The sequence below is a fragment of the Cavia porcellus genome, unplaced genomic scaffold, assembly GCF_034190915.1.
Source record: "Cavia porcellus strain 051 isolate PalLab524CR breed Dunkin Hartley unplaced genomic scaffold, mCavPor4.1 scaffold_20, whole genome shotgun sequence".
Lineage (NCBI taxonomy): Eukaryota > Metazoa > Chordata > Mammalia > Rodentia > Caviidae > Cavia > Cavia porcellus.
Window position 1 is genome coordinate 48,146,063 of NW_026947503.1, and position 12,420 is coordinate 48,158,482.

The 12,420-nt window shown below is 34.8% G+C and overlaps 1 protein-coding gene across 1 annotated transcript in view; it reads right to left on the minus strand.

Annotated features, from left to right (window-relative positions):
- The window catches only part of Asxl3 (ASXL transcriptional regulator 3), a 101,302-nt gene that overhangs the window by 48,642 nt on the left and 40,240 nt on the right, over nt 1–12,420 (minus strand). The window contains exon 6 of the mRNA XM_023566846.2: nt 7,740–7,903. Coding sequence (XP_023422614.1) covers nt 7,740–7,903 — 164 coding nt within the window. The remainder of the gene's footprint in view (nt 1–7,739; nt 7,904–12,420) is intronic.

Below are 12,420 nucleotides of genomic sequence, written 5' to 3' on the forward strand. Positions count from 1 at the left end.
TCAGGACAGGTACTGCTACTTAATAACGTTTATGCTGCCACTGCGTAGCACAGCCTGCCACACAGCAGGTGTTAGATAAACACTAGTTAAATAGTGGAAAAAATTACATACCCCATTGCCACTCTAAATCAGTGAAATTTGCTTGCATTCCTGTTATTCAACCTCCTCGAAAGGTCTGTGAGTCAGAAGTCCTAGCAGTCACATGGGACTCACTTATGCTAGCATCACTTGAGAAGTGGATTAAAGGAAGATTTACAAAGATGCAGAATCACAAAGAACAGTGCAACAAACCAGAGCCAATAACAAAAATGAGTATTTCACCTGAGATGTAAGAAGAGGTTCCAGAATTCAGCAGACAGAATGCCTGGAGAGGACCTCCTGGCGGGGGTTAGTCAGTACCTGTGGCTTTTGCTGGCCACAAAGGGAAGGTGTGGGGCTCAGTCCCACTGTTTTTTCTCAGTCCAGTCTCCTACTAAGACTCTCAAATCGCTGAACTAAATCAGAAACTAGAGGTCCTTCTCTTTGCCCTCCTCAGTAACTCAAGCCTAATATTCTCTGTGTGTGTATGTGTGTGTGTCTGTGTGTGTGTGTGTGTGTGTTGGGGGGTGGTGTAAGAAGATGGTGGTGTAAGAAGATGAGGAAGTCCTTGATGGCCCAGTGTGAATCAGAAGCTATTGAACTGAGTTAAATGCCATATGGAGGGAGACCTGGGGAGCACTGGGGTGGGGCAGCACCTGCATACAGGATTGATTGCACGTGCAGCTTCAGCCATCAACTGGAGAAGGAAGATGTCCAAGAAATGGGGGTGGAAGAGTGGGTCATCTCTCATCAAGGTCTGAGACTGAGTGTGATAAGAAGACAAAACTATACACACGAAAGAGGGCGCAGGACAGCGAAGCTGGAAGACTGGCTATATACAAGGGTTAATCAAATATTTAGATACATTAAGAGTTGTAAAACCAGCTTTTCCATGTCAGAGACGTGAGACATCACTATGGAAAGAACAAAACTAGAATGAACAATAGGGTATGAGAGTACGATCCAAAGTATCAGTCTGAATTCATAGTTTACAAGACAAGGAACTGTATGTAAAAATAAATACAGATATACAATGCAAAAGAAATATAGTGAGTACTTAAATTTTAAATATATATTAAACAGAAAATTGTTATTAGCCTTTTTGAAATATTCTCACTTATTCCATTGTTTTTGCAATTTTCTGATATAATTCTTCAAGTCGTCATTCATCAGTGTCTTTCTAAGATGGGATAAAAAAAAAAAATGGTGAATGCCATTGCCCAGTGCCATCCAAAGGAAAAACAGCTGTAAAAACATTAGAGCCTATTCTCATCCACCTTATTCACTGCATCTGGCATCCTGCTACTTGAAGCTCTTCTTCAAAATTAAAAGGACCATGCAAGGTAAATGTTTTGAATTTATTCAAAATGATTGAGGCAGTCATGAGAATGAATGGAAGGCATAATAAAGGACTTCCAGAACCGATCCAGAAAGTGCAAAGGACCAGTGATACAGCCTAGCAGCATAAGCACCTGCCTGGGAAGCATAAGGTCCTAAATTCGATTCCTGGTACCAAAAAAGAAACTTGTGGAAAGAATGATAACTGTGTTTAAAGTGAAGGGAAACCATTTCAAGGAAGATTAATGGCAATGTGTCTATGTGTCTTTTACTGTAATAACCCACAAAAAGATTAAACGTTATTTTTATCACACTTTGTATAAACTGTGAAATGTTTATATGGGAACTTCATACTCTTCCTACTATCTAATGTTTTTATGTCTCCAAGATGCAGAGAGCTAAGGTGTTCAAACACACATGGGCATACACAGGTGTAGGTATGCATATATTCAGGCATATATATAATCTGTCCTGGTTCTGAGAGTAGCAAGGCTAATAGTAAAGAGTACATATTTAGTAAATCTTGATTTACAAATTCCATGCTGACCTAAGGTATCCGGGTCTCTTAGAGAAGGGGGGTGTTCCCAGACTGGTGACTAGACTATAAAATGAGATCAGAATGTTCTGATGTGCTTCAAATTAAGGAAGTTCTCTGCCCACAGAATAATGGAGACATGTCAGAGCACACAGGATGTGGCTTTAGTGGGTACCTCCGGCCCAAATGTGGGATAATTTAACCACAGTAACTTATTAAACATGGGAAACAATAAAGCCAGATAGTTATAATAAATTAGTATGTAGAAAAAAATTCTAGGTAATTGTAAAGAGGGGAGGAACAAGTTTACACTGGAAAGGCTTGGCAGATACACTTTAATCAAGGGAACAAGTAAACAACATTAGTATTCACACAAAATATAACTGTGCTGCTGAGCAGGATGCAGAGAGAGAAACACAGTATCATTTATCATATTACTCACAAAGGTACATAACCTGAGCTTGATTTTAAGAAGCACTACACAAACTCAAATTGGTTTATAATCTTCACTAGTATCAAGGTCATGAAAAGTTAAGGGAAGACGGAAGCACTAAAGGCAACTAAATGTAATAATATTCTGTACTGGGTCTTGTTGAAAGTGGTGTTACTGGGTCAACTGGCTAAATTTGAATAGTGTAAGAGACACATGACATTCATCACTGCTCATTTCCTGATTTTAGTTGGTTACATAGCACTTATGTAACACGGTATCCTTATTTGTAGAAATATACCCTGAATTCATAATGTACTGTCCTGGGTGGGAGGAAGACTGAATTATCAGCTGAAAATATTTTCAAATGTACCTTAAAATTTCCTAAATGTTCATGACTATTTCAAAGTTTAAAGTATTAACACAAACAAGACATTAGGCCATGGGTCCTCCTGCTCTAGTAGTTCATTTCCGGATTTGCTTCTGGATTAAGCCAGAGGAAGGAAGGCTGAATGGTGAGTCCAGAAGTCTCCAAATGTCCATCTGACACTGCTGCTTATATATGACTTCCACACTGATCTTTCACAAGTTTATTTTGTATCCCATTCCTTTACTCCTTCCCATACTGTCTCTCATCCACATTTTCACTACATATTTTCCCTGTGATGACTTTGATGTTTCCCAGTCTCACCAGATCTCATACCTGATACAGTAACAGATGCACACTGTATTGGAAACTCCATTTTCTTCCACCTCAAAAACCTAAATATAGCCAAATTTCCTAGGTATTCCATTTAGTATAGACATTTTAATCCAATATGTTAAAGAATCAGATTCAATTACTACCCCACGTCAGTGGATACACTAATTCCACTAAAACCTCCTACATACCAGACTTTTAAAAATATTTCTGAGCTCTAAAGTAAGTACACCATTTCATTCCAGAAATAGAGAACTCAGTTTGGGCACCAATGATAGGACTAGTGGGTTTAATTCAGCTGGAATATTCCATTTCCTTGGCTATTTAAGGGATGGTCATGTGATCTCAAAAGTACTATTCCTGTGAATCTTAGGATTTTGGTTGGAAATATTGGGACAGATGCATTTTCCCTATGCATGCAAAACCAGAAGCAAGAACCTACTACACACTATTTTTTTTTTTTTTCAGGTTGGCATTATATCACGGAGATTCAGGCTTAGAATGCGGTCAATAAGAAAGGACAGTGATCTTTTAAATTAATTAATAAGTAATAATTAAATGGTTTCTTGAAAATTGTTGAATCCCAGGACCACAACCTAAATCATGCTGTGATCTCTGTCTTTTACTTATCGAAGCCCATACATTCCCTTTGAGGTTTAAAATCAGTTTGAATTAGATTTTCTCTTAATTATAGTATAATTCAAGAAGTATAAGATTAAATATAAAGCCAGATGTAACAATATCATAAAATAAAAAGAAGCAACAAGTGTAATCCAAGACAGGCTTTTAAAAACAAGAGTAAAAAATACAAATATAGAAAAACACACATCCAGAGAGATTGCCTTCACATGTGGTGCTGGCAGACCACTGGGAAAATGTGCTTCCCAAATATTAAGAACACAAGGATGGGATGAGGTCCACTCTGTATAAAGTCAGTGTGAGAGGCCCTGTAGGACTGCTTTGGGCTAGGGAATAGGCAGAAACTGGAGTAGTCAAAAGAGCTAAGACTTTCATATTTTGAATTTAAGCTTCATACTGCTAAGATTCCTGAGTAGTCTACACAACTGGTGGACCTTCCATTGGCTGCAACCAATCTGATCAGATTCACATGTCTATACCCTTTGCCACTGTACTCATTTTAACCCAGGAAATAATATTCAAAATATTCAAATATTTATAATCAAGACAGAAGCAGCAGCAGTTTTGATAGCTTAAGGTGCCACTGAGCCACCTGCTCCATTTTGATGTAAGAGAGCTTTGAACACACCTGTAAGTTTAGGGGAAAAGAGAGAAAAACAAAGAGGGAGAGAAGAAGTTGCCTGCCAACTGATCAACTGGACAGGACTAAGATTCCTGCACAGGTGCCTGGATCACAGGCATGGTACTCATCCGGGGATTAACCTTTGGGGAGCATCTCTCTCTGGGCTCCATTTCCCGGCTACATGAGGTGAGCAGCTTTGCTCCACTGCTCACTATGATGCTTCTACCCTGGAGCCAGGTGAACGTGGACTGAAGCCCCTGAACCTGTGTACTGAAGTAAACTCACTTCCGTTCAGTTGTGGGTGTCAGGTATTTTGTCCCAGTAATGAGAAAGTTTACTAATTCAAGGAGAGAGGAGGACAGATTTTAATTTCGTGTTTTCAAATCCTGACAGGCCCATACAGCCTCTCTGTCCTTTCAAATTACCCTAGATAAAGCTTTAGTTGTTTTTTCCACCTTTAAAAATCCCAAACCATAGGCCATCTGTCATCTGTTCCTATTCATTCTGGGTTGAAAATATATCTGGAGCTCATTGTTTTAATTTCCAAGGCCACTCCCCAAGGTCAGATCTTTATCCCTTATCTCAATTACTAAAAGTCTCTTAACCAGTGTTCCTGTGTCTTTTCTGTCTATCCAAGCCATCATTCATAGGGCTACTGAATCGTCACAGAAAAGAATGACTATGTTTTATTTATCTTTTGCATCCTTCTCCCATCTACTAATCCAGAATCTTGGTGGTACCCACTGGTTTTGGAAATAGTACAAAGGGCTGAGCCTGCAACCAAACTATCCATATTGTAGCTCATGATCTCCCGCAGGACAGCTTCCCATCATTTTCCTCCCATAGGTCATTCACGTGGAAAAATGGGATGTTCTAGAACAACGTTTGTAATGTCACACTTTCCCTCTACAAAATCATCTCATTTTTGGCTCTACAAGTCTTTCAAGGTTCAATTTCAACATCTTCTCTGCCATAAAAATCTTTTTTTTTAATATTAAAGCCACATTAGATTTTTTTCAACTGTGCAGGAGACGTCCTTTAGATTTCTCTTTTGCTATGTATTTGGCTGCCTCTTCTACTAAATTTGATGAATAAACGTCTTAGTAGTCAGCAAAGTGTATCATATTTCAGTATGAAGTTGTCTTTATCCTGTTATTTTTCCCCAAGACTTATTTTATATCCTCTGTATTTAGCAATGCAAACAGTATTCAATACACACTCTGTAAATATTTCTTGAATAAATAAATAACTTCCTAAGAGACTGAATGTTATTTGAGGATAAGTATTGTACTGAATTCATATGTATTTCTCACAATGTCAAAAAAAAAAAACCTCCTGAGTAACAGAAATTGCTACAGCCTGAATAAAATATTAGGTTTAGAATCTGGCACCCTGTGTGACTGAATCTGGCTAAACCTAGAACAATTTATCATTTTTTTCATTCCAAAAATATTTATTGAGTACCTTGTATATGTCAAACCTTGTTCCAGGAGCTGGAGACAGGATTTTAAGTAAGATAAACCACACATATGGTGCAGTGGAGGAAACAGCTGCACAAGTTAATAAATCAATCCTCCCAAAAAGTTCCTCTTGACACCTCAGCTGAATTCTCAAACATGCTTATAACCTGAGAGTCATAAGTGCCTCCTTGCTTCAAGAGTTAGGCAACAAAATGTAAAATTACTGCCCTGGATGAGGAGGAGGAGGAGGAGGTGGAGTACAATGATGATTACTGTATTTTCTTCCTCTTTATTTAATTTTCATGCTATCTCCCAAAAGTCCTCATTATGCCGCTTTGGGGAACAACTGAAATTGCTTGCCATTTTTCCATTTTCATGTTTTCATCTCTAATGTAACCTCTCAGAACTGACAGAATGCTTATAACTCTGTTCAAAGCCCTCAGTGGCTTTGTGCGGTAGACAGTAAGGGAACACTGTTAAGATATTTTGGCTTCATATTCAAGGACTTATTCAAAATGTATTTCCAATGCCTTTTCAGAACTGTCTGCATTGTTCTGCCTATAATCCAGACTACCCCAAACTAAGGTTTTGATTCTCTATGTTTGGGTTTGTCCCTTGCTATTTTTTATTTACTTTATTCAAATTCTACCTGTATCTCAGAGCTGAATTCAAGAACGTTCAATTTGTCTCAATTTTTCCCTTTGCATAATAAAGTGCAATTTATGCTGCATTTTAAGCTTACCAGTTTCTGCCTCACAGTTTAGTTATTTACAAGAAGTATACATAACCAACTAGATTGTATATATTCATTCCATAAATACTTTATTAAGCATTTATTAAGCATTGCCTTTCTATTATCCGAAAGCACCTAACTCATATCACATTCACAGTAGAGTTAAATGAAGGCAAACTCCCAAATTAAAACGCATCTGAACTCAAAATAATCTTATTTTTTAAATATGAGAAATAATCACCACTAATGAGATATACAGAAATGGTAACAAATTCTTGCTTATCATATTTAAATATGTAAAAAAAATAAATGGGTAACTGTAGAAAACAATATCAAATAATAAGAAAACTCACATAAAGTATTATGGAAATATTGATTCAATCTTGTCCACTTCAATTTACAGAAGCACACATCATTTGAAAATATAAATTCATAAATATACATATATTAAGCTTATCAATTAGAAACAATATATAGTGTTAAGATTTGCTAAAAGAGAAATCACACAAAAGTGATTATAACATATTATTTAGTAATTGTGTAAAATTTCATAAAGGTTTGTATGATTTTTTCCCTTTTATTTCCTAAGGAAACAGCTTTAGAAAATGATTGATGCCTGCTATTATGAGACTATATTTATATTTTCTTATTTTAGAAGCTTTTCAAAAAGACATTTAAAGCATTTCCAGTTATGCTAAAAGGAAAGATAAAAGGTGATTATTTATAGGCAATCATATTCATGATGATAGACTCTCAGAAAGCAAAAGCAAACATAAATTTTAAAAGCTTTTTGGAAAGAGTTGAGAATAAAAACATTTACATAATTTCTTAGAAACTCTAGCTTTTTATTACTGAATTTCAATATTCCCTCCAGGCAAAGGAGCAGCTATTTCAAAGATTTATTTGATAGTGGAATGTTTGATTTCTTTGTTTTCCCTTCTCAGTGTGGGTAGGTCTACAGTTTTTATTCTACCACAGTGTACTGGGTTTCAAAATTTGAATTGAATCACAATATAAAATTTTTAAAAAATGGTTCTGTTTGGCAGATTAAACAAGCCAGTGACAGCAATAAATATATATACTATATATAAATGCTACATTGTTACCAAACAATGTATTCTGACATCAGTCATCTTTGACAAAGAACCTGTCACTCCATCATATAATTACTGGCTGATATCCAATGTCTAAAACTTCTACTTACCTGCCTATCCACTTCTGGGAGCAAAAGGAGGAGGTATTGCTGGAAATGCTGAGGTAAGGAAGCAAACGTGTGTTTATTTATTAATGCCCTCAAGTTAGTGTTGACAAGAATAGATCCTGGGGTTTCTATGTCAATGTCCTCAGCTTTGGTCCATTTCAAGTGTCCTGTGATGAACAAGCAAGAGGTACGAGTTTACTACAGTTTGAGGAAAAGACACATGCACACATGAATATGCACAGCATAACCCATACATTCAAAAATAGGCATCACTTCAAAACATATTTCAGAAGAGAAACCCATAAAGCTCCTATACTTATAACTGGCCTTAGTTATTCTCAACTTCCATAAGATACATTTCTTTCAACATTTAACTTTTAACTCAAAGTAGAACCATATTCCAATATAGAAGCATTTGAATGATGAAATTCTAATTAATCAAAATTTTCAGAAACTTTGAAAGCATAAATGTTAACAACTGCAATTTACATCAATTCCATAAGACCTATGATTAGTAATAACTCTAACAAGAGGATTACTTTAATTTCACTTTTATTTTTGCAATCCCGGGGATCACAACAAAGGCCTCGTGCATATTAGACAAGCATTCTACCACTAACCTACAAAGTCAGGCTACTGTGGTCAATTTTAATGAACACAACAATAGTGACAGTAGCCATGTGCTTGCCATGTTCTAGGTGGTGCACTGACAGTGGATTATTTCATAATATTTTTATTCAGGGTAATTCTGAGGGTGATAATTTAAAAGTTCAATCTAGATAAAATATGTTACAAGGTCTGAAATATAAATATGCTTTGAAGAATCATTACACAAGTCAAGGTACACTGACATCAAACAAAAGGCTCTAATAGAGTTCACAATTCAAAATCATGACCAACAAGAAAACAATCTATCATAAGAGAAGTCAACTGATACACTGAAAAGAATTACTAGTCTGGTTACTTGAGCTAAGAGAACTGCTTGATTGTAATTATAAAGAGCATGTTTTAAATCAGGAGTTTGCAAATTATATCCCGCGAGTTATCTTTAGTCCAAAGACTGTTTTGGTAAATAAAGTGCTGCCGGAAAACCATAATGCCTAGTTTGTTTACATACTGTCTAGGTCTGCTTTTGCAGTACAATGCAGAATTGCAGAGTTGTAAGAGAAATCCAACAGCGGGCAAAACCTACCATATTTATTCTCTGGCCCTCCACAAAGGAAACTTTTGTTTCAAATAATTAAACACAGAGGAAGAAAATCAAAAATAAGTAAAACAAGGACTCTGTGATAAAAGAAGTCAGATTTTAAACAGAACCAGACAAACAGAACCAAAGCAGAATAAAGAACTACTGAGTAATTATGCTACAGAGATTTTTAAAAAGTCTAGAATGTAGTATAAAAATGATGAACTACTGTAGAACACAACAGGAATACAGGGCTATAATAAGTAGTCAGAGTGCGTATCTATACAAGTTACAAGATGCAGAGAGGAAATACTGAATAGTTAATGGCCAAAACACTTTAATATAACTCTTTTCAGATGTTGTAACACACCAAATCTCAAGAAAAACAAATATTCATTCCTCTATCAATGCATTGAAATCTCCAAAAGCAAAAGGAGGATATTTTAAAGTCATTTTATTTGGAACAAAGCATAGATTATCTCCATAGGGATGGCAATGACATGAACAGAAAATATCAATAAATAACAGATGGGAGAGGAATATGTACAAAGAGCCAAAAGAAAATAGGTGGCAACTCAGAATTTCATTTGTAACTATGCCTCTTAGAAACAGCAATGACATGGGAATGTTTTCAGTATCCAAAACTGAAATTATATTCTTCGGAGAACCTTGCTGAAATAAGTATTAGTGGGTGTTCTTAGTAAATCAAATATATCGAGGAAAAAATGACCGGGTTCCAGAAGCAATGGCAAACTGAAAGACTAATAAACATGGAGCGCTCTAAACAAACTTAACTGTAAAAACTACGCTGTGACCAATGGGAACTAAATTGGAACCAAAATACTCAACAATAATTTAATGGGACCATGTGATTGAAATAAGATATTTAAAATCTTAGCATGGAGAATAAGAAATCTACGAAATAATTTTATTTTATTAAATTTGTATAGGTTGTCTTTAAAGAATTGTAATTCTTGAAAAAATTGTAATCTTAACATAAACAGATGGAAGAAAAATCTGATCAAATGGCAAGCATAAAAGAAGAAAAGTAAAATAAACTTAAGTCCCATTGAAAGTACAAAAATTAGAAGATAAATACCAGAAGTATAAAACAAAACGAAAATAATAAGATATTAACATCATAGAAGATAAACAAATGTAAAAACATTATCGGTGATGGAATAAGCACCCCTCAAATATGTAAGAAATAATTTATTAGAATATATAATGCTTTGAATCTACATTTTTACATAGTTTTTAAATGTAACACTTAGAGAAGTAAAAAAAAAGACATCACAATTTTAGAAGGAGGTCTCCACATATATTACAAAAAACTGATAGTGAGATTACAAACTATTTTAAGAATGCAAAAGATTAACAGTCCAAAAAATCATTCTTAAACCAAAGAACAAAATAAGGGTAATGTACTGAGTCATTTAAAAAACGATTTCTTCAGAAGTCAAGGAACAGAAAGGAAAAATATATGACTGATTAGTGAATCTCAACAATGAAGAATTACAAAACCTTTTATCTTTGTCCAAAGAGAAACAGGTATCAAAACACAAAGATAGTGACTCTTTAACTGCTCCCCACTTCATGTAATACATTTAAACGTTCAAGACATATTTTTAAGTAACTCACAAATTAGAGAAAATACTTTTGTTTGTGTTTATTTTGTTTTGTTTGTTTTTTGAGACAGGGTCTTGCTATGTAGTTCAGACTGGCTTTGAAATCACTATGCAACCCAAACTGGCCTCGAACTCATGGCCATCCTCCTGCCTCAGCCAGGTGGCAACCACTACACCAGCCGGAAGTAAGGTCTTCATGGAAATTTAAGTTATAATGCCAACATTTGTGAATACTTGCCAAATTGTTTTAAAGGTGAATTATAAATATTGGAGAGTATCTAATAATAATAGAGGTGGTGGTCAAGTCACAAAGTTAATGAACCACATAATAAAATCTTAAGAAGGACAGAAAACTTGTAAGAGTAGACATTCATGAAATAGAAAAAGAACAATGAAGATTATCAATAATAAAAATGGTTTTGTTTTTTGTTTTGTTTTGTCCCTGCGTGGCTTAAGTCGCTACATGGTTAAGTCCCTATATGGCTCAGGTTAGGCTACAACTTGCAATCCTCTTGCCTCAATCTCCAGAGTGCTGGGATAAAAGCATGCACCACTACAAAGATTGTTTTTGTTGTTAAACCAATAAAATAGCTACATCTGTTGAAAGATGGTAAAAGTGATTAGCAGTGAAAAACAAAGCCATGTTACTGGATATAGTACATACTTAAGAAGTAGATGTAATTAAAAAAACAGCTTTTAAGTAATACAATACTGTGACTTTTGCCAATATCTTTTAAGACAGATAAACTAGCTTAATTTTAAATTTAGCTTAAAAATAGAAACCAGTTTAATTTTAACTTTAGCTTAAAAATAGAAAACATGGATACACTTGTAAAACTTTAAAAAATGGATCAATAAACACCCACCTCATATAAGCACAAATTATAAATAACTTTAATGATAAATTTATGTGGACTAAGGCTCTTTATCTCTTCTCTGAAACGTTTCCACTGTTTTATTTTATACAGACTCCTGAGAAGAAGTAAAACAGCTCCTTAGTTTATTTTTTAAAATTACTATGACCTTTTTTCCCAAATAAGGATAAGGACAGTGTGAGAAAAACAATTTATTAAACAATCTGATTTATAAATACAAGAAGCACAGAAATTATAATTACTTTAAAAAATATAACACTATGAGTTGAAGTGATAGGTACTTTAGCACCCACTTTATTAGAATCTGTATTTTTCATGTTTGAAGTATTTCACAATATTGAAAAACTTAGGTCACAGAGATATTAAAATCATGAAGACATTTATTTTGTTTTCTTCACAACGGAGGAAGAAGAAAAATTTAGAGAAATGGAGAAATACACATAAATCAATCTGCTTAATTTTTATTATATGACCTAACTTCTTTTTTAAAGGTGCTGTGGTAATTTACTGAGAGAAGATCTGATTGGAGGGGAGAGTTTGGAAATTGAAAATAAACGTAATTGTTTTGACACATAAGCTATGACAAGCAATCTGAGGAGTAAAACTGTTGTTGGTTCCATGGCATAGTTCAAAGTCTTTAAACCAAACATAGTAAAAGAAGTGTCAGAAAGATATGGTCTTTTATGACTAAGCCAAAAATTCTATTTTGAAGATGTGTACCTAACCAAAAATATGTTTTGTATTGATGGAACAAACAGAAGACTTCACCACAGAGAATGTTTAATTCAATTTTAATTATCCTTACACTTGTACTCTTCATTGGCTAAGAACAATCCAATTATATATAATTGTCTTATCATTAAAGCTGGTAGTTCCTATCTCCCTACCATTCTCAGAGAAGGAAAAAGACATTGTCATCTTAGTGTCTAATTCCCAGACACTTAGTCTAGAGCAGTGACAGTCAAGCTTTTAGAGCTTTCAATGATACACACAGT